We start from the raw sequence: 27,760 nt of genomic DNA, 5'->3' as shown, positions 1-27,760 counted from the left end.
AGAAAAAGAACTGAACATAGGAGCTCAATATGACTGTGAATCAGTGCTGATCCTCTAAACCACATAATTCATGATGAAAAATAATGCAGTCAGAGTAAACAAAAATAAAAAAAAAAGGAAATACAAGGTTCCACAAAGTGGTAATTTTATCTACCCACCCTACTGCCTGAGTAGCCAAGGTTAATACACAAAACTGCAACAGTATCAATGTTTATTCCACCACATGTGTGCATGTTCTGGCAGTGATTGAGTAATTTTCCTCCCAGTAGCCAGTGTGAGTTTTGGATTTGTGTTGAAGAAGGTGTTGATAACACCGGAATATTTTAACTGTTGCTGAGCAGCCCTCACACAGAGCCAAGCCCATTTCTGTTCTCACCTCACCACTGCAGGCTGGGGGTGCAAAGGAGCTGGGAGGGGACACAGCAGGGACAGCTAGCCACCCAACCCTTCAGAGGGATGTCCCACACCATATGGCCTCATGCTCAGTATATAAAGCTGGGGAAAGAAGGAGGAAGGAGGAGGATGTTTAAGTGATGGCATTTATCTTCCTAAGACACTCTTACACGTGGTGTAGCCCAGCTTCCCCAGAGATGGCTGAACACGTGCCTGCTGATAGGACAGGGGGAATTAATTTTTCTTTTGCTTTGCTTATGTGCGCAGCGTTTGTTTTCCCTATTAAACTGTCTTTATCTCAACCCAAAAGTTTTCTCACTTTTACCCTTGTGATCCTGACCTGGGGGGAGTGAATGAGAAACTGTGTGGGGCTGAGCTATCATGACAAGAAGAGAGTTTGAACAGTGCACGAGCAAAGTAAAGGTTACCCACTCTTATGTAGCAATTAAAATTATTTGAAGCTAAAAATTTGTGTCTCTTGTGGAGGAACAATTAGACTGTAAGTGATGGGTACAAGTTTAAAGCTGTAGCCATTTAAAGGCCACTTGCTACAGCTAACAGAGCAGGAGCAGCACCTAAATGCTGGTTCTTGGACTTTCTGCAACTCTGGTAGCATGGGACAAAGAACATTGGATACGAAGGTACAAATCTTGGCTAGTGTTTCAATGCAATATAGAACAAGTGAAGGGAATTAATAAAAAATACAATGTTGCAATGCACTCCGGAATGATGAAAAAGACCACACCCCAACCAGACAGAACTGCTGGCAGCGCATCCAGTCCTGAGCCTTCAAAAGGCAGTGTGAGGCAAGACAGAGCAGATCCTTCCAATAAATCTGGTTGCTGTTCACATTCTTAAGAGATTTAATGTGGGCACAAATGTATATAAGCCTACACATCTCGGTTCTTAAATGAAAGACACTTCAGCATTCTCTTCAACCTGCTACAGGAGCCTCCTGCATACAAAATCCATGAAGAGCAATTCCCTATGCCATGGGGAGAACACACAAGGCTGATGTGGTCGAGCAGTGACTGATGAACGTGACCTTTCCCACCTCATCGGCATGTACGGCAGGCAGACCCCCATGGACCACCTCTGATCTCTGCATCTCCTCACGTGCCAGAGCCCACCTGGGGCTGGGCTCCTCACTGACTGCCTGCTCAGCAGACACAGGATGTCTCTCCTGGCTGATCATTCCAGTGCCCCCCTCCCCTTGCTGACAGCTAAAAAACTGAGAAGACATAAATATGTCCCTGGAAAGCTATACCACCTAAGGTAAAGTGTTGGAAATGATGGAAAGAAATAGCTTCAAGCATTTCATTCTGCATCCATTCCAAAAAAAGCATTTACAATTCCAATAGCCTTCCAACAGGACACAACAGATTACCACATTGCAAACAGCTATGGCCCCTCCTAATTTGCAGTGAATGAGCTTTGATTTTGTCATAGCTATCTACCAGAGGAAAGAAATTGTGAGTTACCTGTTTAGATGGTAAATGACAAGACAATATCTTGTCTCAGCCAGAGAAAAATGAAGACCCTACCAAAAGTGGGGTGAAGTCAGAAACTGGGAGTGTTTAAGCAAATCTTCATTGATATCCTTCTGGGATCTAAATATACAATTTTAATTTTTTTTTTTTTTTCCTATTTCCCTCTCAATAAATGTTTTAAGTCCTTAATGAGGAAATCTCCACTGGATTCTGTGACAGTTTTCCAGAAATCAGAATTGAACAATTAAAGGATCATGCTGTTACCTTTTAGGTCATATCTTTAGAACAGAAAATATGGTATTGCCTGGACTATAAATTCAGTCCAGAAGAAATGTTTATTTAGAAGTAATTTCTGAGGTTACAAGAAGCATTATTTTTTCTTCCAATGAAAAACTGTGGCATAATAGAAGCTGACTGTAGCTCATATTGGCATTATCGAGGTTCATGCTACACATTAGACATGGTCCATGAAACACTAACCTCAAGGCAAAGTAATTTCTAATATGAATTGCTCACGCAAAGGCAATTCAGAATTGTGAAAAATAAGTCTCTCCAACCTCAATTTTCATCTTCACATTGTCAAATGTTATCAAAGAGAACATTAATGTGATGGTTCAAAACCTACTGTTTACCTAAGAATATTTCCCTTCCTCTGCCATCTCCTTAAAAATCTTTAAATCTCAAAATTTCAAATTCTTTATTTTGACTCTAGAAGGGAGAGTATAAAGATATTATTTATCTAGTCAAGGAAACTCTGCCTTTAAAAGTGCTGGCTACCTGAATGTGAGCAGATTTTCCAGAAGTTATCACAAATAAGATGAACAATTCAAACTTTATCTGCAAAAATCCACTTGTGTGTACCCCTGCTTATTGAAATTTGAATATATTAGGCAACCAAGTTATCAGAAAATACTTACAACCTTCAGATGAAGGCAGCTTGTAACAAATAGAGACCAAAAATCATTCAGATGATGGACGCAGGAAAATTATTTTGGACATAACCCTGTATAGCAACACTTGAAGCTTAATTAGATTGAGCTTCTTGCAGAAATGGTCAAGGAAAATTTTACAAAAGCCCTCTATAAGCTAAACTGCTCCTACTAATGACAACAGCATTGTATTTAGAATTTCTGAAAATTCCCCCCATTACAAGAGTTTCCCACAGTACAAGAGTTTTTTTATAAACAAACTGCTCTGTTCTAATTTGTTTATCAGTCTAGGAGCACATGCAGAATACAAAGGATACATAGGCTTCAGAGGTATCTACACTGGACAGATTGAGGTATACAAGAGATAAAACACAACCTGGAAATTTTATCCTTTATTTGCCAAGAGTAATTACAATGTTTAAAAACAGACGTATCTCTGATATTTTTTTGGGGTTTTTAGTTCTCTGGGTTTTTTTTTTTGTTGTTGTTGTTGTTGTTTTGTGGGTTTGTTTGTTTTTTTTTCTTTATTTTTTTTTTTTTTACTATACAGGTTGCCCAGTTGTCCGACCTGGACAACTCAGGTTGTCCAGTGAGTTTGTAGACTTTCCGTCCTTGAAGACTTGGTCCTGGGCAAACTGGTGTGCCTAGCTCTTGTCTGAGCTGAGGGAATGGACTAAATGTCCCAAAGATATTTCATTAAATGTATTATCAAGGATACAGTCTAAAAATATATCTCCCTTCCCTTTACCTGTAACATTGAAATACAATTATAAGCATGACAAGAAACTCTGACCTTGCAATGACCTATTTAAAACATAAAAATTTTAAAATTATATAAAAAGACTAAAAAACTTTAAGTCAGACTGTGAACTGTTTCTGCACTACTGTTTTAAAGAACAATATCACATGAACTGAGAGAATGAGCTGCATCAGTACCATTGCATAAACTAAAGTTTGTGGTCCTAGGCATGGAAGCACAAAACAGAGAATCATTTAGGGTAGAAAGGACATTTAAGATCATCGAGTTCATCACTAAACCATGTCCATATCTGTCACATCTACACATCTTTTAAATACTTCTAGGGACGTTGACTCTGCCACTTCTATGGGCAGCCTATTCCAATGCTGACTGGTCTTTCAGAATGTTTTTCTGAATATGCAATCTAAACTTCCCCTGGTGCGACTTGAGGCCATTTCTTCTTGTCCTGTGGCTTGCTACCTGGTGGGAGAGGCCAGCCCCCACATTGCTACAACCTTCTTTCAGGTTTTCTCTGGGCCTTTTCTTCTCCATCATAAATAACACCATCTCCTGCAGCTGCTCCTCATAGGACTTCTGCTCCAGATCCTTCCCCAGCTTCACTGCTCTTCTCTGGACACGCTCCAGCCCCTCAGTGTCTTTCTTGTAGTGAGGGGCCCAAAACGGAGCACAGGATTTGAGGTGTGGCCTCACCAGTGCTGAATACAGGAGGACAATCACTGCCCTGGTCCTGCTGGCCACTACTGATGATACAGGCCAGGATGCCATTGGCTTTCTTGGCCACCTGGGCACACTACTGCTCTCTAAAAAGGCTGAATGCCATATTGATTATTATATTGAGCAAACTCAGCATTAAAAAGTCAAAGTTGTTAATATAAATATTAAATTTGTCTCATTTTGACCATGTTCACAAATACTTTTTTATGAACACTGAGCATAAGTGAGCCAATACTTGCTTTTCAGAGGAAGCTTTTTATAAGATTGTCTGAGAACTCAACCTCTAACCGAAAGTGACAAGGAGAAAAGAAAAGAAATTATCTGAATATCCCATTTGGGACTGAATGCTTATCAGAGATATAAGCTCTGGACCACAGGGGAGAAATAGGAGACACTTGACATTGATGTTTGCAATTTATTTTCATTGAAGTCCTAAAAATGCCTTATAAAAATCCTGAACACAAAAACAATGTCAAGAAAAATGAAACACTGTACATGCTTTCTCTGATATGATTAGTAGAAATATGTTGCATTCATACAGCACTTTCAGACCTTAGGGTGCTCCATTCTGTCTCCTTTTCAAGCACACAATGCATTGGCTTGCTTTACTTACTAGTAGCAGTAGCAGGACAATATCAGGATTATCACAGGCACAGGCTACATGCATTGATGTCCAAAAATCCTCATCTTGATGATTTACATTTACTCCTCTGTCAATTAGAATTTCTGCAGCAAATGCATTATCGTAGCGAGCACACTGGAAGGAAAAAGAGCAGATTAGGGATGGTGTTTTCCTCAGTGTACAACTAAATTTATTACATACAATTTAAATTGGGCAGATGACGCATTGTAGTTAAGCTGCTGTGTTTGTAGGGAGCAACAGCTGAGGAATCTATAGAAATAATTGTGCGGAGATTTCCAGTTCCATGTGCATGATTCACAGAATCCCCTATTTCCTTTTGAAATCTGCTGAATCTACAATAAGGATGAGGCTTTTTTTCCTCAATACTACCATTCCAAATCAGTGCACACACACCAGTGCATGATGATCCCAACATGAATAGTGGTATCTAAGTATATGCGCACCCACACAAGCATATGTCCATGCATACGTGAATTTCTGCGTTTTATGCAGCTCAGGGCAATAATACAGTCCTTTTCATACCCCACTTCTATTTCCAATCCACTAACTATACTGATTCCTGTTCGAATCTCTCTGCCAGATAAATACTCTGCACACTGAGGGTGTTATTGTGGGGTGGAGGTAGGCACATGTGTGTGTATATGCGTGTGTGTGTGTATGTTTCTATACCTTGGTCATGGTCACAGTTTTAGAAGGGAAGAAGAAAATGGCCTGGACATTGTGTTGACCTTACTCCTCTGTCACATCTGTGACTTTTTATGCATAAGGTTATAGGTAATACCTTAAAAGACAACCAGGAGAATTAAAGTTAAGATCCTGACTCTGGCCTCACACACAATCTCAGTAACTCTTTAGAGAAGGAACCTATCTCTTTCCCCATGGGGGAGAGGTTATGGGGTGACTAATTTTAATCTGGCATGGAAGCCAGGATACAAAAGGAAGTGTGGAAGAAGGAAACGTGTAACTGGATTCGACTGTGAAGTCAAGATATATCTGAGATCTTCAGCAGAATGCAGCAGCTGCATGTACCACTAAATCATATAGATAACCCAAAAGATTAATATTAAATTCTATCAGGACAAAAAAGCAATCCCTCCTTAATCATTTCCAAATACACTGACCATTAAATTATAAAAGAGAAAATAAATTCTGATGTATTTATTTTAGCTCGTGTAACTTATCCAGCAGCTCTAGAAACAGTTTTGTTTTATTGCATTGGTATCATTCTTTGTATCAATACAACTTAAATTAGCTGTTCTGTGCTGAAATTTAACAAATCAGAGGCAAGACATTTTATATTACAGATCAGCATAATCTAACATCAACCATATTTCAAAGACACTGTTAAGCAAAAAAAAAAAAAAAAAACAAAAAACAAACCAAAACCAAATAGGTCTAGAGATGACAGGTATCACTGAGCCATTTTGTGTATTAATAATAGACATAGAGCCTTTTGTGACTAGTTGCAGCTTAGATTTGTTGCTGCTTAGTGATTCTTCTTTAATAGATTTTGTGAACAACTGGACAAGTTCAATTAAGGTTCCAGAATAAAACTGTGACATGTATACTTTGTTATGAGGGTGGGGGTGGGTGGTTGCCTGTGTGAATTGACATGACACCATGTGCTTCATACTGCATGGGCAGCTCAGACTCAGACACCTACTCACTTTTTATTGTACTTCTCCTGTCATGGGACCTAAAGAGAGTTCAGTGAATATTTTTGAAGTTTCCATAGCTTGCCTAGATTCAACCATATTGGGATACTCTCTACAGAGACAAAACCAGAATCTTTATCAAGTGTCACATTTGTTTTGCTTTTTAAAGAATTATATCACATTTTGGAAGTTAACAGATATGAAAAAAGGAAAATGGAATTATATAATAAATCAGACTTAAAGAAGAATATCAGGATACATATGTTTTCCATCCATTCTGACACAAAAAAATCAGCCTAGAAGTGGAAAGAATAAACACTAAGCTCCCCTTTGGACCAAGTAGCTTCACAGTTGTAAAACTAACACTTAGAATGGATCTGAGTGGGCTTTAAGAATAAACACAGGTGCATGTTAAATTACTAGTTTCAATTATTTGGCTTATCTTGTTTCCCTGTATCATGATTCTCCTCTCCTGTCTGTATTGCTCCCAAATCAGGGTCAAATCCAAATTTCATTGAGTTCAGGTTTGCCTCTATCTCCAGTAGTATGAGCATTTTCCTGTAAATGAATTATGAGTACTTACAAGTAACTCTGACTAAACTAAGGCAGTAGGTTACACATGGCTCTCTACTGCAAATTTCTTACTGCAGAAAGCTTTCCTTCCTTTGAAAGCATATGTGTGCCTGTGAAGCAGCAGGCACCAGTTGACAGATACTGACTGTGACAGTGAATTGGGGCGTGATGCAGATCAAGAAACCTAAAATGGCACAGTTCAACTGCAGATTTTATCTGCAGTTGAAAATTGCATCAGCTAAACTAGATAAAGGAACTTAAAATCCCTGAAGATTAATTTTTCTTTCTTTTATTTTAAAATGTCTGACACTTATGTCAAATCATCCACACTGAAGGTAACGATTGTCTCCCAGGCCTTTTGGCACAGGGTAAGATTCAGGATGCCTTTGTTTTGGGAATCCCAAAAATAACATTTCATTTGGACTGCCTTTTTAAAGAGTGGTTGAGCATCCTTACAGCAGACAAATAGTTGGAGAAGGGAAAAGAGAAATAAAATTTTCCCTCTTCCAAATAAGTCTTGCACTTTCCCCTTACCTTGGCCTCTATTTTCTAAAGTCCTTGGTTAAATAGGATGGCCATGGAGGATGGAAAACTAGAATTAATTACATAACAGAAACATCGTATCTTGCAAGAGCACGGTCACAGTTGTGCTGAAGTCCACTAATATTACAGGGGTTCTTTCTCATCAATAAATTACTGTAGTTTGTATACATACTCTGAGAAACGTAATTTTAGAATGGCTGTTCTAAAATAAAGCACTCTGCCAGCAGACTTTTTGTTACTTTGCTCAGTTGCATTTGTTTGAGCCACAGTTTGCAACAAAGTTGGATCCAAATGTCTTAAAAGAGTTTCATAGACATCATGTCTGCAACTGAAGCATCACAGACCAGGATCATAAGATGTAGGAATTATTTGTGAGTTTTGCTACTGGCTTCAGCAATGCCAAAATTCTACTCCTGTGGTATTTTCTTTCTGTCTGCCTGTCATGTCCTTACCTCTTGCTTTTACTTTCATTATTATATACAAATTGTTTTTCTTTTATCTTCTTGTTACTTAATCTGAATTGCTATGCAAATAATGAAAAACTAAATGCAGATAATGTGTTAAATATCCACATGTAGGAAACTGGTGCAGGAAAGTATCACAAAAACAAAAGGAAAAATGCTAAATCATGGGGTCTTTTTCATGTAGGACCTGTGAATCTTTGAACCATATAATTTTGTATTTGAAATCAAGGAGTCCTTCCTTGCTGCACAGATAATTTATAAATAAAACACTTCATTCTCCTTTGTTAGCTACCGCTCCTATGACATGATCCATTCTTTTGTAAGCAATTTGAAAATGACCATTTATTTAAAATAAATGGCTGGATGCAAACACAGCCATGGCAGAGCTCGGTGCAGATTAAAAAAATTGCCAAACCTTTCTTTTTTTGTTAACATGCCAAATCTGCTACTCACTTTCCCACTTTGTTTATCCACAGCCACTAACAATAATCTTCAATCACTCTTACCAGATGGAGCAAGGAGCCTCCTGAGGAGAGAAGCATATGAGGGTCAGCACCATCCTTCAACAGCCGTAGCACTGAAATATCAAAGAAAAGAGGAACACGAGTTAATATAACTAATATAACAGCAATACATCTAATTCTGAACTGTTAATAGGCTGATTCTTAATCATCTTAATCAGGAGATTTAATAATACATTCTCTCTTATGTAACTGCAAAACTGTCATGTCAGCATTTGCCATCTCACCTGTTTTAATAGCTAAGCCTGTAAAGCAAAAGACCTTTGATAATGAACAGTAAATATCAACAGCATCAAGGACTTTTCAAGTGTACAGACGAGCATGACAGTTTTATACATATGAGAGGGGAAGGCTGGAGGAAAGAGCCATGTCAAGGTCACAATCACCTGATTAGTCCATTTGGGAGCAAAATCACAGTTAACTGGTGTTATTTTACTTTTCAAAGTTCCCATGCGATATATTGGCTTTTTCAGTAAATACTTGAAACTAGTGTTCATAACTGATATCGCTTGAAATTAATCATCATACCAAAGCTAAATGATCTGCACTCGATTTTACCTTTCCAGTGCATTGTCAGATCACTGATGCAGCACAATCATTAAAACTATATTTGGAGCTACACTCTACTCCCAGTTACATGTATCAAACCCCTCTGAAATGAAAACAGGCTTATAAGTGCAAGCAAAACTACAACCCTTCACACTGGTGCTCACTCAAGTGTGAAAATTTCAGCACTTTTCCCCCATGGTCTTTATTGCCTTTATAACCTTTTCAGTCTGAATCAAAGCCCTGACTAACTCACAGAAACAGTGCTCATTCCTTGAACAGAACTGCACAGCAGCAATGCCTGGCAGTACCTGGGGACTCCACAACGGCATTACAACCCTATCTTCATTAAACTGGCATGAAAAACCCTTTTGAAAGGCCTCTCTCCATGAGAATAGCTGCCAATAATATTTCCTGAGTAGGAGCACAGGCAGTTCTGTCTTCATCATCTGGAAATCTTGAGTTAAATTCTCAGTTAAGATCCTGGATGGACTTGTGCAAACAACTGCAAAGAAATTTTAAGTTGTGAAATGGGTTCCACTGAGATGTCTGTCCTATAGCAGGGCCAGAGATTTGTCCTAAGGTCTCCTGTGAATCTGTCAACAGTCTCATGACCAACACCTCATTCCTATCTATACATTTTCTGTATCTGTTTTCTTTCTCCCAAGGATATATTGCAACTCCATTTTCACTGTACATTTAAGTTTCTTACAGCAGTCAGACACTTAACCTATTTGAAAGAGGTCAGTTTTCTTTTCAAATACTGTCAATTTAGAGAAGCAATGTTTTCTGAATGTTTTCTGAATTATTTTTGATCAGGTGCCCTAGAAAAATTTCTCCTAGGAAAGAGTATTTGATTAAATAGTTTCAAGCCTGTAAAATTAGAGTGAAATACTTGGTATTATCATTTTTAAATACATCATATAGCAAAGACACTGATGTAATGGACAAATATTTACAATAGTTATACAAATATATTTAATCTTTTGCTCTTTTTTAAAATTTGAAAATCAAAGGTAAATCAAAAGTACTGTATAGATTTTTACTTTATGAATAATTCCATGGTACCTATTTCTCTTCACCAAAGGTCTCGCCTCATTTTATTTACATAATTGTGAAAGACTTATATGTTCTGGCAAATGCCACTTTGAAAGTTAGCCATTATTAGAAGTCCCTGTCATCCCCAGCACATCCACTAAAAGTAGAGTGGGAGCATTAGGTAACATATAATAAAAAAAACCTGCACAGCACCTACTAAGCAAGATGAACAGCACAGCACTAGAGAGGGAAGGTACAGAATTATTTACAAAATTTCATAAAGTCAGGAGAAGCAGATGAACAATAAAAAACATTCCTTTCTGCTCTCTCAGATCCACAAATCTCATACTGAAGCATACACTTTTTCTCATCCAGAGAGAGACCATTAAAATTGAGGTTCAGAACTAAGTTCTTTCTTTTATTTTAATACCTGAATTTCTGACCACTTATGGAGATGCTCTCTCTACCTCAGGTTTAAAGCGAATAAAGAGTTTCCTTAAACAGGTATGCAACTGCATCCTCCTTGAGAGTTAATATTTCCAATGTTCCTATGTTATGCCATTTCTTTAGTAGGGCAGAAAATATTATTTCCATATCACAGAATATTTCTTAAGGCTCTGAAAAGAATTTCATTCTACCAATCCCATCAGGATTTCACCTGAAGAAATTAACACTCCAAAGTGTTCCCTTTCCTCCATGCCCTGTTTTCCGGGGGGGAAAAAAAAATCACACATCATGTGGTGGCAGAGCAAGCACACTGTGGTTTGGTGTCAGAAGTTTTACACTAGGACTGATATGAAACAGCATCCTCAGTCTGTGTTTCTGCAAGATGGGATAAGACAGCTAAGGTGTTAACCAAAGGAGTCTGTTCCCTTCTCCCATTCACTAAGGGACTTACACACCTCTACTTCTGGCTAAATAACACCTGCAAAAATCAATTGTGGAATTTCTTTTTGGGTCACTGAGATGAACTCAGTTATTTTGAGCCTTGGGATCACCAAAATAGGCTTTAGAATAGGTCCTTCTATGCAAAGACAGAGGATGAAGACTTCTCTCTTTTGGCAGAAGCAGGACACATGGGAAGGTCAGTGGGTTGAGAAAATGCATTTCTAACAGTATTCCACAAGAATTTCATCTGGAGACTAAAACAGTAATGGGAAATTTTTTTTGATATCTTCCTCCCCCAAAGACTTGATTCTCATAGAGAAGCTATGAAAAATGAAGTAATGCCTTTCCGGATCCATTTTTCAACTCCTTGCAGTTGAAACCAAAAGAACAACAGACCATTTCTGGATCTGAGTTTGAAATCCATTAGATTTAATTGGTTTTCCTTGTTTTTTTTCTACCAGCAGAAATGTAGACTAAGATTACAGCATAAAGAATTAATATGCTAACTCCAATCTTCAAGTAGAATATTAAATAATTGTGACCATAAACAAATTACTGAATCACATACAAAAACATTTGGGAATGTGGATAAAAGATCAGTAGCTTTTTCCTTTTTTTGGGTCTGGTGCCTTTTTTCTCATTATTTCACACAGCTTGATCAGACTTCACACAGACTAGGAGGGCAAGATATGCAAACTCTCCTTACAACTGAGCAAAAGTCTATGTCCTGAATCAGTATTATGTGCTACATGCCTCTGTATTTAAAAATAAGTAAGAAAAAAAATTCTTTCCTTGAATTTATCCCCTTTGCAAAACACAATAAAAAAAAGAAAATCAAGAAAAGATCACAGAAACAAATCTCTCTTCCCACTAGACCACTCACTTAGATAATTTACTTAAGACTTCTGTTGTTCATATTTTCCTTTTGATAGTACTACTACCTAGAAGTAATTAGATAGTAAATATACTAGCTACTGGGATACTAGTATACTAGATACTAGTTTGGGATTTAATGCCCTAATGAGGACAGAAAGTAATACAAAACTCTATTCAAGAAATGCAAAATATGTCTTAATGCAATTTTAATGAAGCTTTCACAAGACTTTCTTTTAAAACTTGTTTTACTTGCAATCATTCATGTAAGGAAAGTTTACAGGAAAGATGAGACTAAAAACTGACTTAAAAGTAGGAAGTTGACATTTACCTGAAAACAAACAAACAAGCAAACAACCCCAGAGTAAAAGACTTTCAGCAAACTCTGAAACCCTTCCTGTGTGGGTATAAACAGGTCCATCCATTCTTTGATATCTTTTAGAATTGACATACAAAATTACTGACAACTTAGAACAGAATTTCATACCTAATTTCATATCTAATAAAGGTGTTTTAGAAAGCATTGGATGCACTGAATTCTCATCAGAAAAGAAAGGTGATAATCAATGGAGCTTTTTACGTATCATTGATGTTGTAATTTTAACAAAATTATTCCAGAGAGCTGAATACCTTTTCACTTCCCATTGATTTTATTGACTAGGTTATGACTTATAATATAGCCTTATGATGCAGTACAGTCATTATTGCCATGCCTGTTACCAGGCACAGGTCTTGTACTCACTTTGCCTGTGGAACTAGAGCTGTAAGGCTTTACTTTTCCTGGGCTTATCTTGGCTTGCTTTGAGCTTTGTTTTAGTTGTTATAGCAACTGGCTGATGACAAGGTGACAATTACCTAACACAGTTTTGTTTAGCTTTGTGTAACTGTGGTGCATAATGCATGAAGATTTTGATATACTTGGCAGCAACTAGCACTTACACTGCACTGTGGTTATAATCCAGCTATGCAGACATAGAGAGCTATCTGTGACCTCATGTACACTGCAGACAAAAGGAATACTGATCTGAAGTCACAGCAGAGCCTGAAAGATGAATTCAGAGGGCCCAGGGCTATCAGTAACTCACCAGGGATCTGCTATGGATGGCAACACTTAGGCACTGGCCAATGTTGCATTCACAGCAAACTCAGTTTTGGCAGCAACAGAACAGAACAAAATAAAGGCACCTAACATATGTAAAATCTAACATTTGGCCATCTACTGTGCTATATATAGAGTACCAGTGTATGCTCCTATTAACTGTTCCTCTGGGGAACAGCAGCCAGCAAGTGTAAACTTTATTCCTGTTAACATCTATTTTTGTTGTCTTTAGTTTAGCAGGAGTAACTCCAGCTGGAAGGCTTTACTTGTTCATGATGTCCATAAACATGACTTACTGCTGCAAAAGCAGAGCTAAAATTCTGCTGATTCTGGAGTGGATTATCACATTCTCCTCCTACCCCAGGCTGCCCGTTTTTGTCACTTGGCACACAGCCAAGATTAATATCCCATCTAGACCAAGGATCAAAGAATGTGGCACTGGGTAATGGGTATGAATAGGGAGAATGGTGTAGCCACCACTTTCCACCAATAGCTGAGAGAAGTTTGGGCATAAACTGACCATGAAATTGAATCACAAGAGAAGTGATACAGAAAGGTGTGTAATAGCATCCTTCCACTCCTTCCACTTCCACCAGTTAAGAGTCATGTTTTTCCTATTATTTCCTCCACAGTCAGATATTTGGTCCACCGCTGGTATCTTAAACTCTGTACAGATTAATCACTTAGAATTCTCTACACATTCATACATCTTTAGTTCTCTTTTCTCATTCCTCAGCAGTCACTCCATACTTTTCAGCTTGTACCAAAGCTGTGTATGAGAAACCTGCTACACAATTCAGCTGCATGTGAAAACAGATGAATGCTAGTCTCTGGTAATTTCTTAATCATAACACCAAATGAAATAATGCAAGATGTCATAAATGTTTGGTTAATATAGTCTTAGAAAAAATATTTATCTCATGCCTTTGCTATGAGTAGTTAAAAATTAAATTTTAAAACCCAAGTACCAGTGTTGGTAATTTAATCATTCTTTTAAGGTGTCTTTTTTAGGTGTTTACCTAACAAAGACATTTGCTATCACTAGCACTAGTGCAATCTCTCGGGCTTTCCTTCAGAGCAAGCTCAGTGCTTATTCAGAGCAGTCATGCCCTTAATGAGCTTTGCAAACAATTGATTCGTAATCCTACTGCTTTTTACATAAAATATTTCCAGAGTTCATTGGCAACATCTGTCTGACTTGTTCAGATCTCCTCATTTTCAGGAGAACTCTTGGAAATAAATTCCCATCTTTGCTGCAAAAGATTAAAGGCAGCAAACCATAAACAAAATATGCACATTTGGACAGATAAGTGTGCCATTCACAGACTTCAGAAATGAAGAGAGGGAAATTACTCTTTCCATACTGGTTGAATTTGAGAGTATTAGCCTTGCATATCCAAGCGATAGTGCCTACTTCTAGAACAGAGCAGTGATAAGGGCTGACATTTCCATCCTCCCCTGTCAGAGTTCCCATGGTTTATAATTTTTTTCAGGTAGCCAAGAATCCTGATACCTTAACCCCAAAGCAAATGGGTCATTGATTTGCTTCTGAAATTAAAAGCTTGATGTGAAATGTCAGGCTGATTTCTGTGCTCCATTGGACATAATATTACCTTTAAAAGAAACAAACCAAGCCACCAATGAAACAGACTGACCCAGGTAGTCCTACTGCCCCATTCAGCATCTCTCCCAGCTTTAATGCTGGAAGATCAAAACACATGGTAGTTCTTTCCCATACTCTCTTTGTGGAGAAATCAGATCACAGCCTTGGAAACAGCTGAAGGGCTTGATCACTGGTGTGGGAGCGACCTTCAAACAGCACATGACAAGCATGTGACAAGGCCCTTTCTTTCTGCCTAGTCTTGTGCCACTTTCCTACCAGGCCTTGTGCCATCAACTGTGGTATGTCCATGCCCAGGCACTCTCCAGCCCTGACAGCTTCCTGCCATGCACTATTATGCTGGAGGTGGAGGGCACAGCCCTCCTCTTACCTGAGGTATCTTGAACTGGAAAACTATATGGAAAATAATGGTTATGTCTCTGAGCCACATGCTCACTAAGTCGAACTTCAGTGAGATCCATGAGGAGAATCACAGTTCTCTCATGGGACAGATATTTCTATCATTGTAGACACAGCCAGAATAATTTATGAGTTAGGGACAACACTTATTCAAGAACTGCTACATTTAAAACTTTTCCTTCAGGCAAATCCCTCCTTGTTCATTTCTGTGTACATTAAGTATAATGCAGTCCGTGTCTCAACTTAAAATATTAAGTCCACAAACCCAGTGGCTTAAAAAATCCTGGTGTGTGTCTCTTCCAATGCCCAAGCAGTAACAAATTAACCTATCTCCTTACATAAAAGTGACAATGGGCAGCAATCAGATGTAACACGCTTGAGTTAAGCTGTGATGTGGAAGGCAGAACAGTGCTGTCAATCAGTAATTTTGAGAGGACTGGAAGTAGCCATTCAGTTCTATGGCCCAAAGACACTGCTACAAGGGGCACACCCAGGATCAAAAATCAGTTGTGGTGACCCACGGTTTGGCTTCCATTTAGAGCTTTGGCCAGGCCAGAGGCAGAGAACTATTGTGATTAGGTCTTAATTGCTAATAAAGCTGTGATTTTATCTCACTGCACCTCTAACATGTGTATGTAACAGAGGTGTTGCTAAAACCATTCAACTCCACCTTACAAAATAACACATGTTTAGCTAAAAGTACTGGGTCTATCATCACAGCTAATAGCACAGCCAGGGTTTTGCCAGCATAGCTTCTTCTGAGGGCTAAATAACTATGTCAACAAAAACTGGTAGCACAGACCTCACTAAATCCTGTTAAGAATGTCTGTTAGTGAGATAAAATTACAATAAAACAAAGCTTTGTAATGTTTACTGGAAGTTGAACACTCTAAAATGAACCTTAGAGAAAAGCAGCTGATCATAGAGTAAAAACATAGCTTTTCTTACAATTTTCACTTCCAGCTAGTTAATGAGATTTATTTATTTCAATGTTATGAAAAAAAAAGTAATTAAATATTTTAGCATTTAGATAATGTATTTCATTTTTTACACGTATTTTATCTGTCTCTCATGTATGGATTTTCCTGGAGTTCCTGACAAAGGTGACTAAAACCAGTAAGAACTTTATCATCAGGCTACAGTCAAGAACCCACAACCCACTACGTTCACCTTAGAGGTATGTTTGAAAGCTCTTTAAATTACCATTATAATTTTTAGGCCAACTTTTCAGCTACAGAAACACCTGATTGTACATTCAAATGTTTGTAAAATTGAGTAAAAAACTCAGATCTTACAGCATTTTACTAAATAAGTTAAATTTATTTCAGAATTTGCAAATTTCCATGTCTTATATAGTCATTAAATGATAAACACTAAAACACACATCAGCAAAATAACTCATTCTGTGGTCAGTACCTTAATTTGAAAACCGTTGTCATACCCATGCTTTTTCTTAGTTGTAACAGTTACAAAATTTGCATACAAGACAAATTTTCATCTGAACAGACTGTACACCCCCTCTGTTTCACCAACATTTATGTTGATCCTATGCCAACGCTACTTAATTGGCATAAATCAGATTACTACTGACTTATATATTCCTTATGAAGCAAAAGTCAGTCCCTCTTTAACTCCCACAACATGCAGAGCAAGTTTATGCCAGCTGGCTTAGAAGCCTTGCAAGCAACTCATTATGATTTGTGTTAGAGATCTTCAAGGATAACAGACTTCTATCCTGCTCAGCAGCTGCTAAATGGTACTAATTACCAGCTGTTGGACCACTGGCTGTTAGATCCCGTGTGTCTCCTGGAATTCCCTGGGTGTGCAATGCACAAGAAAGCAAACTTAAACCAGGCAGTACAGAACAAACTAGGGGCACTACTGATCCATGCATTTATCCAAAATAGTTGTGTGTGTGGCATATGAGTGACCAAAACTATGAAGAAAATGTGTAGCTCCAGGGATCTCTCACGACTTGACATCTGTGGCTCAGGCACCACCTTTCACAGCGTGTGATCTGTGACAGTTTGCATTGTCAAAACCAGAGCTGCTTCCCTCTTGCTCATGCATTAATTGACATGCTCCTGCCCTCATCTTTGCATAGCAGCACCACTTGTCATGCTGCCATGAGCTGGGATGCTAAGTTAAACCAGCTGAAGACCAACCTTGTGAAAGGCAGTTTCCAGATGGTTCATCTCCCTGCCTCATTCCAAAATGAGCATAAAGATGGGAAGACAAAAGGATGGGACAGAAGAGCGAGACAGAAAGGAGAGCAACCGATGGCAGCCTCAATTTTAGCTTAAACTGTGCTAGAAACACACTTTTTAAATGTCATTTGATATTAGAAGTATCCTTAGGGACCTATTAAAATCAGTGTTTCCAAGACATCTGAATATTTCCTTTCTTTCTCTTCATCAGCCTCAGCAGCTGTGTACCAGGAAAGTGAATTGGTTTAGAGATGTGACACAGAATTTAGCTGTTGATTCTAGGGGGTGATGCACTTTCTTTTGGATCACTTTGCTGAACTGACTTACTCTGCAGCCACAGAATTTCTAAATCTGATAAAAAGAGCCTGCAGTAAAAATGGTGGTAGGAACAGCATCATAAAATCATGAATGAAATTTTCTGAATTAGAAAAATATAACATTGACATAACATCCAGCAAGGGCAGTGGGACAGGCCTCAGCTCCCAGACCCTGTCCAGCTGCCCTAGGGTGGCCCCCATGCTCCCAGTGGCCCACACAGCAGCTGGGAGCAGCTGGCCCTCATGGTGCCCTTGCAGCATTTACCAGTATTTAATTAATTTTGAACAAACTATCACTTCTAGAAGGATTTAAAATCCCTGCCACACTTCCATAGGTTTCATGGGAGCAGAGTCAAGTCTCGGCTGCTTTACCTGGGCACTTTGAATGTCCACATAATTAAATTTTCCTGACTAAAATCCTGTTTATCTATATATGTCATTTTACAGCACATTAAAACTGGTGTGCTGTGAAACACTTTCTAGTTGAGACATACCCTGCTGTATGGTAAACCCTGAACGATCAACACACTTCAAACTACTGACACCAGCATCCTCTGTCAGACATCTCAGGGGTGGTCAAGAGATGTGAAGAGCAATGGAGAAACCCCACGCACAAATGAAATCATTCCCCTCTTCGCTTTTACAGAGTTTTAAGATAGACAGAGAACATTTGGATTTTGGTGTGTTCATGTCATACATTTTTCAATAATATCAGCATTCAGTCACAATCTTTTATGGTTTGCCAAAACCAAGTGACAATAACATATTAAACTTCTTAATGGCTCTTTTCTACTTCACAGTGCACACACTCACCTCTCAATTTCTTTTTCTTTTCCTAACACAATTCATGATGTTTGCAAAGACTTACTTCTCCTTGCACGTATGGACAGAATGACACCTCCTATCCAGGTGATGGAATAGGATTTGCATTCTTTGTCAACTCAGAGATGGAATCACCACATCCAGAAAACAGCTTCTGGCAAGGCAGTGTGAAGCCTCTCCTACTCTGCTAAGAATTGGTGACTGAGAAACTGGTACAAGAGGTCTGGAGAGATTATCTGCACTGTTCAGCCATGATCACTGCAGGAAAGCTGTTGTATCTTGGGTTTGGGTTTAGATTAGGGGTTCTAATTTATGTTTTCTAGCCGAGTCCTGTGTACCCCCATGCACCCCCCGTGTTTCCCCCCCCGCGGTGGTTAGCCCCAGGCTGCCTGCCATTGGAGTGTCCTCCGTCACTCCTGTGACCACTCCCCCATCTAGTCCCAGGAGTTCAGTGTCTGTCACCCCGATCCCGCAACCCCGTTCGCCCCGGAGCCCCATGTCCACCCCTGCCGCGTTCCCGTTGGTCACTGTAGTCGATGTCACTGCCACGGCACCTGCCCCATTGGCCGGGGGCGCTCCTGCTCCTCTCACCCTGTCCCTGATAAAACCCCGCGTCTCCCCGGTCCTGGCACCATTTCCCCCACACGGGTGCTGGAAGCACAGGTCGTGGCCCCCCCGCCGCAGCTCTCCGTGACCCATAAAACCTTCCTGCCTTCCTCGTGGGTGATTTGGACAATTCCTTCCCTCTGTGCCTCGGACCCTCGCACGGGCGACAGAACCCAGCAAGCCCCGACTGGCGTGCTGCCGCAGCGGCACGCGGGAGAGAAGCAGCGAGCCTGAGCTCTGGAGGGAAGCGGTGCCGAAAGGTGCCGGAGCTGCCCGGAGCCGGGAGAAACAACGCACTGTCGCAGAAAGCAGCATATAAGGTCCTGTCATGAGTCTCCCATATAAATATGAACATAAAAAGCATGCATGCTGAACAAATGCTTCAGTTTGGGTAAACTCATAAGTATTACCTTACAATTCTATTCAGCACTTACTGCATTGGTTGCAACATGATGGTTACCAAGTCCTTCTATTAACCTGTGCACTACATATAACAAATATGAACATTTTCACATATTGGTTACATGAAAGACTTGTGCCACAAGTCTTCAAATAAAATAACTGTGCACCTAGCTCAAAGATGTTTTCATTTCTCTTTACTTGTTTTCCAGAATTTGATTAATCTGAATTGCTGCATTCTTGAAATTAATTATATTTTCTCTAAAGGTATTTCAAGCTGATATACCCACTGATGTCTAAGTCTTCTTCAGTTTTTTTCTAATTTTTCACCTCTTTCCATGATATGAAGGGTCTGACAGTTATAGTTAGAACCTCTCTTAGGTTTTGTCTCCCAAACTCACAATCTGCAAGGAATTCTTTCACACTTGGCAAAGGGCAAACTTGTCACATTTCAAAATATAACACAACAATGTTTTTAGTCCTCGTTCATTTCTGACAAAGGGGTCCAAATGATAACTTTCACACTTGCCTGCTGTGTATTCTTTGTGCAGTCTAGAAGTCTTCTGTCAGTAGTGACTACAACAAAGGTGCAACCAAAAGACAACTGTTAAGTGTTCTAACAACATTAAGGGACTAAGGGTCATGTTTTATCTAAATTTGTTTTAATACATTCTGGAATCATTATTAGTCTCCCTGGTAACTGATGGGTGGAGGTCCAGCTAGGAGAGCAAATTGCCCACAGATAAGTCCAGACAGGAGACATAATCTCTTCCAGTCAGGGCTGCTCTGACTGCACAAGCGCAGCCTCCTGGAAATCATCCTGCTTCCACTCACTCACATCCTACAGCTGTTTCTGGAGGCTTCCAACTCCAGTGCATTCTGGCTAACACCTTCATTTTCCCACACCAGTAACAGCAACAACCACCACTACCAATATGCCAACAAAAAGAAGTTGAAAAATAAGCAATGAATACATTATCACCCCAAGAACAACAGATCATGTGTATAAAGCCAGCACGGAAGGAAAGAGCTATCAAACTTGAAAACTGTGGCTGACACTTTCTTAAATCACCTCAGAATAAGCAAAGGAAAACATCTCCATATATCTGCTTTGAGAAAAGGCTGTCAGACTTGGTCAGCTGAAGATTGCAGTAATGTAGACTTCACTTGATTTCAAAGTTCAGTATGAAATGAAAAAACCACACTGGGACACAGGGGATTGAAATTACAGATTTATAACAGTTCATCTGAAAGAAGTGTGCAACCAAAGAGACAAACTTGAAGCACAAACCATTCTGCATTCAATATTACCAAGCTTACAGACAGCTAAATCTACATACCAATCTTATGTAAGGTGAACCTACATGGGTTTACCAGTGAAGCATTTGAGGATCTGGGGAACATAGGATGTGATGCATGACAGACCTCTGCCTCCTCTTCTCTGATACCAGTCAGCCACTAGAATAGCAAAGTTATTATTCCAAAGCTGGAGCAACCAACACAAAGCAAATTTTGCTTTATTTATGTTTTACTTCATTTTTTACAGGTATGGGTTGCCACAGTGTGAACTGGAGTTATAGGCCAGCATAGAGAGGAGAAAATTACACTCACAGAGTACCTGGTATAATTGCCTCTTTTTTATAGTTTGTGGAAGGCAAAAGTCTGACATAAAAGCTGACGGCTTAATTTGGCTTTGAAGCAGATTTATTAGTTGCTCTCCACAGGGATTTCTCTGCTTTGCTTAGTCTGCTCTTGCACTACAATAATAAGAGCTGCCTTTGTTCAATACCTGAGTTGTCTCATTCCTCTACAAAGTCAGCATGATATTGGACTATTGGACCTTCTGAGGTCATTCTAGCCAGACTGGTCTTTTAACTCTGTGAATTTAATCTTGATGTCAGCAAGGGGAAGGAGAAACCAACATCACCTAACAGAAGAGGGGCTCTCAATTCTGAGTCATACCAATGAATCCATATTCATATCATGGTACATAAATCTGGTAAATCAAGGAGAACCCAGAGAGAACTCCACTTTAGAAGTGCCTAAGTTCAGAAAGATATAAGAACTAATCCAGAAGCACCAGTAGAACTGCATATATTTGGACTTTACATCTGTCCTTTTCTGTGCAACTTGTATAATTCTAAATATGTGATCCACCGGATTTTTAGGGAGAGGCTTGAAAGCAAAAGAGATCTAACATTCACCCTGTACAGGATCTGAGAAGCCAGTGAAGTTCAGGTGGCCATTATTAAATTGATAGTTGGTACTCTCTTATAGGATGTCCTTTTAGTAGACTAAGAAACAAAGCAGCAGTTCAAATTTCACACAGATACTTCCAGCTTTAAGAACACTTCAAGTCATATTTTCTGTACTGTTAATGGGTAAATGTGGAAGTCTGAAAAAAACCTACCATTTTATGTCAGTAGTTGTGATTGCTAAAATCTGGAGGACTGACCCTAACTTAAGGATTTTCTGCTACAGCTGTCATATTTGTCTTTTAAGCCCAAATGTAATCAAAACCCTAAAAAGTGCATGGTGTGAGAAATTACCTCCTCTAACCATCTCATTGTCCTGTAAAATCACTGCTGCTTCAAGGTCATGTTTATACTGCATTGTAATAGAGAGTCATCAGAAAGAAACATAATAAGAAAACAGTATGTGTTTCCAGGCTGACTGAATTCTACCTTGGACCTTTTGCACATGCATATGCTTGCTCAAAGGAAGACATTTAGAAATATTGTGAATTTCATCTTAACTGCCTCCATTCTTTGATGTAATTCACACAGAAACACAACCTAAATTAGCCATTCCCTTAGATTTATTGTCTATATTCTTGAAACCTTCAATTCTTCTGCTTTTGCAGCCTACTAGTGTAAAGGCTGCAATTAATGATAATCAAGAAGAATCAGTTTTCTATACATTATGCCATATAAGCTTTCTACTAATTTCTATCACAGCTATAGAGTTTGTTCACTGTCAATTTGAACTGAAAAAGGTTTTAACAGCTAAAAAGCCTTGCATACTGAGTTAGGATGATACCTCAGTGCATTGAGAAGAAAGAATTCACCAACTTATGCCTCAGAGAACGGAAAGATGACTGAAATAATAAGCAGTATATGTAGTTTGTGTTTTGAATCTGTACTGAGGAAGAAAAACCACTAGTCACTATATAAATAAATCTATTTCATTCTCAGATATATTTGTGATTTTACTGGGAAAGATACTATGATTCAGACAGAATGAAAGCATCATAGAATATGCTGAGTTGGAAAGGACCCATAAGGATCATCGAGTCCAACTCCTGGTCCTGCACAGGACATCCCAAGAGTCACACCATCTACTTGAGAGCATTGTTTAAAAGCTTCTTGAATTCTGACAGGCTGGTGCTGTGACCACTGCCCCAGGGAGCCTATTTCAGTGCCCAAACACTCTCTGAGTGGAAAATCTTTTCCCAATATCCAACCTGAACCTCCTCTGACACAACATCAGGCCAGTTCTTTGGGTCCTGTCACTGATCACCGCAGAGAAGAGATCAATGTCTGCCCCTTCTCTTCCCCTCATGAGGAAGCTGTAACTGCAATAAGGTCTGTCTTCAGCCTTCTCTTCTCCAGGCTGAACAGACCAAGTGACCTCAGCCCATATGGCTTCCCCTCAGTGCCCTTCACCATCTTTGTGCCTTCCTTTGGACACTCTCTAACAGTTCAATATCCTTTTTTATTGTGGCACCCAAAACTGCCCCCAGCACTCGAGGTGAGGCCGCTCCAGCTCAGAGCAGAGCAGGACAATCCCCTCCCTTGCCTGGCTGGCCATGCTGCCCCTGATGCCCCCCAGGACAGGGTTGGCCCCCCTGGCTGGCAGGGCTCTGCTGATTCTTGTTCAACTTGCCACTGACCAGGACCCCCAGGTCCCTTTCCACAGCAATGCTCTGCAGCCTCTCACTCCCCAGTCTATACTCACAGCCAGGGCTGCCCAATCACAGGTGCACAATTTGGTACACGCTCTTGTTAAAAAAGAGAAGAATAACAGAAAAGCCCTAAAAATTTTAGCAATTAAAAGAAAATTATTTGCTGAATTTAGTGGCCCTGGTTATATTAATTATGCCTTTGATGGTTATAGAGAAAGATATTCCACTTAGTTATGCCACTCCACAAAACCTCCAAATAAACTCCACTTAGAAATTTTGCAGGAATGTTCTTCTCAAACTGGCAACTAATTTGATAGTCATAAAATAAAGTCTGCATGTTGCAAGATATCAGAATAAGGTCTTTTCCCAGTCTTATGCTTAAGTATTCTATTTTATTTTGTTTTATGCTCCAGTGTAGCAATTTGAATATGCCCTGGTAGAAAAATGCTAAAGTTGAATTTAAAAAATTGACTTATTTAAGTTCATTTTTGTAAAGAACTGTATTATTGCTACAAAGGTTTGCTCGTAAAAAAAGAAAAACAAAACAACAGAAAAGGTTTTTCTCTACTGATTTCTGTAGTTCTCCATCTTAATTTTTATCATAATGTAATTTATGATTGAAATGAAAGCATTTTAAAGTAAGTAATATTGAAAGATAGATACTGAAAAGTTTCCCCTTTGTACTGAAATATTATTGGAAATCAATATGAAGCACAATAATTACACTGGAGATTAAATCAAAAGCAAATTGCATAGAAAATAATTCTGTTCTTGTTCTCTTTTTATTTCATAAGAATAGACTGGGATCTTTGGCCATTGCAGCAATATTTTTTTTAATCAGTGACTTAGAACAATAACCAGAGAATGTCAGCAGTACCTGCTACTCAGTGGATACCATCTTTCACAGAGAGAATAGGCTTCTGATTGCTGCCAATTTAGAGTCTTGCATCCCACTGTGGATGTCCTTTCAAACGAATAGGAAGAACTGCCAGGTGCCAATTTGTAGGTTGCTAATGGCTTAACGAACCTTTATTGGCATGACAGCGAATTTCTGAGTGATTAGTCCTTGTGTTTCTTCATACTTCATACTTGAATGCCAGAGCATGCTGTGCTGGTTTCAGCCAGGGCAGAGATAATTTTCTTCACAGTGGCTGGTAGGGGGCCATATTTTGGATTTGTGCTGAACACAGGGCCAGTAACATAAAGATGTTTTTGCTATCACTGAGCAGAGCTTGCACAGAGCCAAGGCCTGTTATGCTCCTTGTACAACAACACTGGAGAGGGAGTTTTTGGTTCATGGGAGGTTGGGAGGAGACACAGCCAGGACAGGTGACCCCAACTGACCAAAGGGATGTTCCAGATCATAGGACATCGTGCTCAGTATGTAAAAAGGAGGGAAGAAGGAGAAAGGGTGTACATTTAGAGCATTGGAATTTGTCTTCACAAGTCACCATTGCATGTGATGAGGCCCTGCTCTCCTGGAGGTGGCTGAACACCTGCCTGCCCATGGGAAGCAATTAATTCATTCCTTGTTTTTCACTGCTTGTGTGTGTGGCATTTGCTTTCCCTATTAAATTGTCTCTATCTCAGCTCACAAGTTCTCTTCTACTCTTCTGATTCTCTCCCTGATCCTGCTGGTGAGGGAATGAGTGAGCAGCTGCATGGAGCTTGGCTGCTGGCCATGTGTTGGGTTAAACCACAACACATGCTCAAGTGAAAAACTTTTTATTATTAAGTGTAAAGGAAGGTCTTATGGGGGAAAAAACCATGAGCATGGAACTATGAATAAACTTAATAGGTTTAAAATGTAATAAAAAAGGAACACATAGATACGTGTCTATCTGTTCAGATTACACTCTTAAAAAGCTGGATTCTTGTTTAGGAGTAATGGTCTTCAAAATAGATTTTCTTGACATTTTAATTTGCAAAAGCCTTTTGAATAAGTCTGATTAGAAGTAATGAATAGTGTACATACTGATTTTTCCAACTGCAGAAAGTCTTCATATCATAGTCCACCAAAATAAATATTTGAGAATTTTTAAAATGTGTTCAGAAGTAAATTTAAAAAAAAATATAGGGAAAATGTGTGTTGTTACAAAGGTTCTCTCATAAACACTATGTTTTACATTTGTGATTCAAGCAACATTTATGATTTCTAGTTAATCGAATGGGTTTTTTTTCGATATGTAGTGTTAAAGTTCAAGAATGGACTTACCTGCATAGAAAACAAGCAACTAAGTACCTACATTTCAGAAATCTGTGATTCAAATAAAAATCCAAAAGTTGAGTTTATAGAAAGTCTCTATATCAGTAAGAAAAAGGCACGCTTTTCAACAAATACTTTAGGGTGGAACTTACAGACACCCTAAACCACCAAAAGAGAATCACGAAGTTCAAATACATATCTCAGTTTTTATTTTTTCAAAGCTTAAGCATGTGAAACAGGACTGCAAATAGCCCAGGATATACTCCTGTTTTCAAAACAGTTAGTAGCAGCCATAATGATAGCATTGAGATTTTTATACAACAGTTTACTATTCATTCAACTTTCTACAGTTTACAGTAATGTAAGCAAGACCAGCCAGATCCAATTTGCCTCTCAGGTCCTTCCCCAGGAGAAAGACACGTCAGGCTGGACACTGCTTGAGATCCTTGAGGTGTGTGGACAGAAGGGCACAGAAGAGTCAGCGGGACACACAAAAAATGGCTTTCAAAGCAACCCACAGGCAAAACCGGTGGGCATGCAAAAATGGGTGGCTCACAGCTCCAAGCTCAGTTTTTATGGAAAGAAGGAGAACATAATAACTCTGTTTGATCAAAAGACAGCTAAATTACACTTGGTTTGAATCTCTCTACTGAGGGGGACCCAAAATAGAGGGATGCTTTTTCTTTATTTCCCCACTTGGTACAGGCAGAGGATAGCTGTTCAAATCAAGGTAATTCTGGACATATGGAGAGACAAAACTGCAGCTGAAACAAACCAGGAAAATTTCACAGCTAAGAGAAAAGTAGTCGTGGAGCAGAAGCACTCCTGTGGTTAGACAGTCCACATGGAGAACAAAATGATAGATTAAATCTACACCCTTAAGTCTATTCTTCCCTTTTTGACATGTCATACCTTTTACGGCGAGTCTTACTTTTTCCAATTAAATAAGTGTTGTATACTAGCAATCATACATATTTTTATCAACAGCAAAACATTTAATATTCAGTTCTCAGCTTCACCAAATTACTAAAAATGTAAACACATGGACAAAAAGCACATATGGAATCCTGTAGGAATTCAGATGGATTCAAATTTCATCTCCCTGTGATTTTATGATTGCTTTTGAAATGGGCTGCTTTAATTACTAAACATCTGTTACCCAATAACTAAAGGCAATATGTTTCCCTGTGTCATAACAAAAAGATGCCCTGTGTTGCTGAATTCAGCACACATGGAGCCAAAGAAAGTTAACAACCATGCTGAATCTATAGGATCGAAGCCTTGCCCTGGTTTGAAAGGTTTCTACCTCCTGGGCCTTTGAAAAAGCTTCTTCATCAATGGGTGGATTGAGATGGTTGATTGATGCTTCATTTTCCTGTACAGAGGACAGAGTAATCACCAGCAGCATGTTGGACAGTCAGCTGCATTAGTGTCATTCAGAGTTACAGACACGATTCCCACTCCAGAATGCATGAATTTGTCTTGTGAAAGCATTCATTTACAGTATATACTTTTCCTTCTTTCCAAAAACCCCAGTTCACAAAATTTCTTTGTACTTCATTAATTTCATATGCTGTGATTAGGATCTTGACTCCACTATTCACTGTCTATTGCTCATGTCTCTTAGGGATTGGACAATAAATATTAAATTGAATAAATTATCATACATGTGTGTTGTGATTTCTTCTACAATAGTTCCCAGCAAATCAACATTTGTAAATAGTTTTAGATTACTGTCTAATGTACATTTTCCTCCTCTGATTCAAGGGAAACACTGTAAAATCCAAAATAGCTCTGTATGGGGAAGTCTCTCTATTATTACATGCATAATGAAATCCATTTGCTTCCCTGGAAAGATAAAAAATAGGCTTTAATTAAGTTTAGAGTGAGAGTAAATAGTAATCTGAAATTAAAATATATTAAATAATGCTAGAACAATCTGAAACAAAGCACTACAAAATCTGAGAAATCCTTGATTTAAATTTTAAAAAGGACTGAGTATGCTAAAACAAGGTAATACAGAGTATGCAATGCACTTTTGTTCTGTTCTGGATGTTCTTGACCATTCAGAGGTTTAAATTCCTCAAACTGAAATCAGATTAAATTGATTTTTTGGGGAGGCTCCCTCTTCATGACATCACTACACAGAT

General features: G+C 39.0%; 1 protein-coding gene across 1 annotated transcript in view; it reads right to left on the bottom strand.

The window, feature by feature from the left end:
• The window catches only part of MYO16 (myosin XVI), a 354,523-nt gene that overhangs the window by 225,110 nt on the left and 101,653 nt on the right, over positions 1–27,760 (bottom strand). Inside the window, exons 3-4 of the mRNA XM_053971244.1 lie at positions 8,671–8,741; positions 4,900–5,043 (exon numbers count right to left, since the gene is read on the bottom strand). Of these exons, the coding sequence (XP_053827219.1) occupies positions 4,900–5,043; positions 8,671–8,741 (215 nt within the window). The remainder of the gene's footprint in view (positions 1–4,899; positions 5,044–8,670; positions 8,742–27,760) is intronic.

Source organism: Vidua macroura, chromosome 2 (assembly GCF_024509145.1).
Source record: "Vidua macroura isolate BioBank_ID:100142 chromosome 2, ASM2450914v1, whole genome shotgun sequence".
NCBI lineage: Eukaryota > Metazoa > Chordata > Aves > Passeriformes > Viduidae > Vidua > Vidua macroura.
The sequence above is the reverse complement of the archived record's forward strand: the minus strand, read 5'-3'. Positions and strand labels throughout refer to the sequence as shown.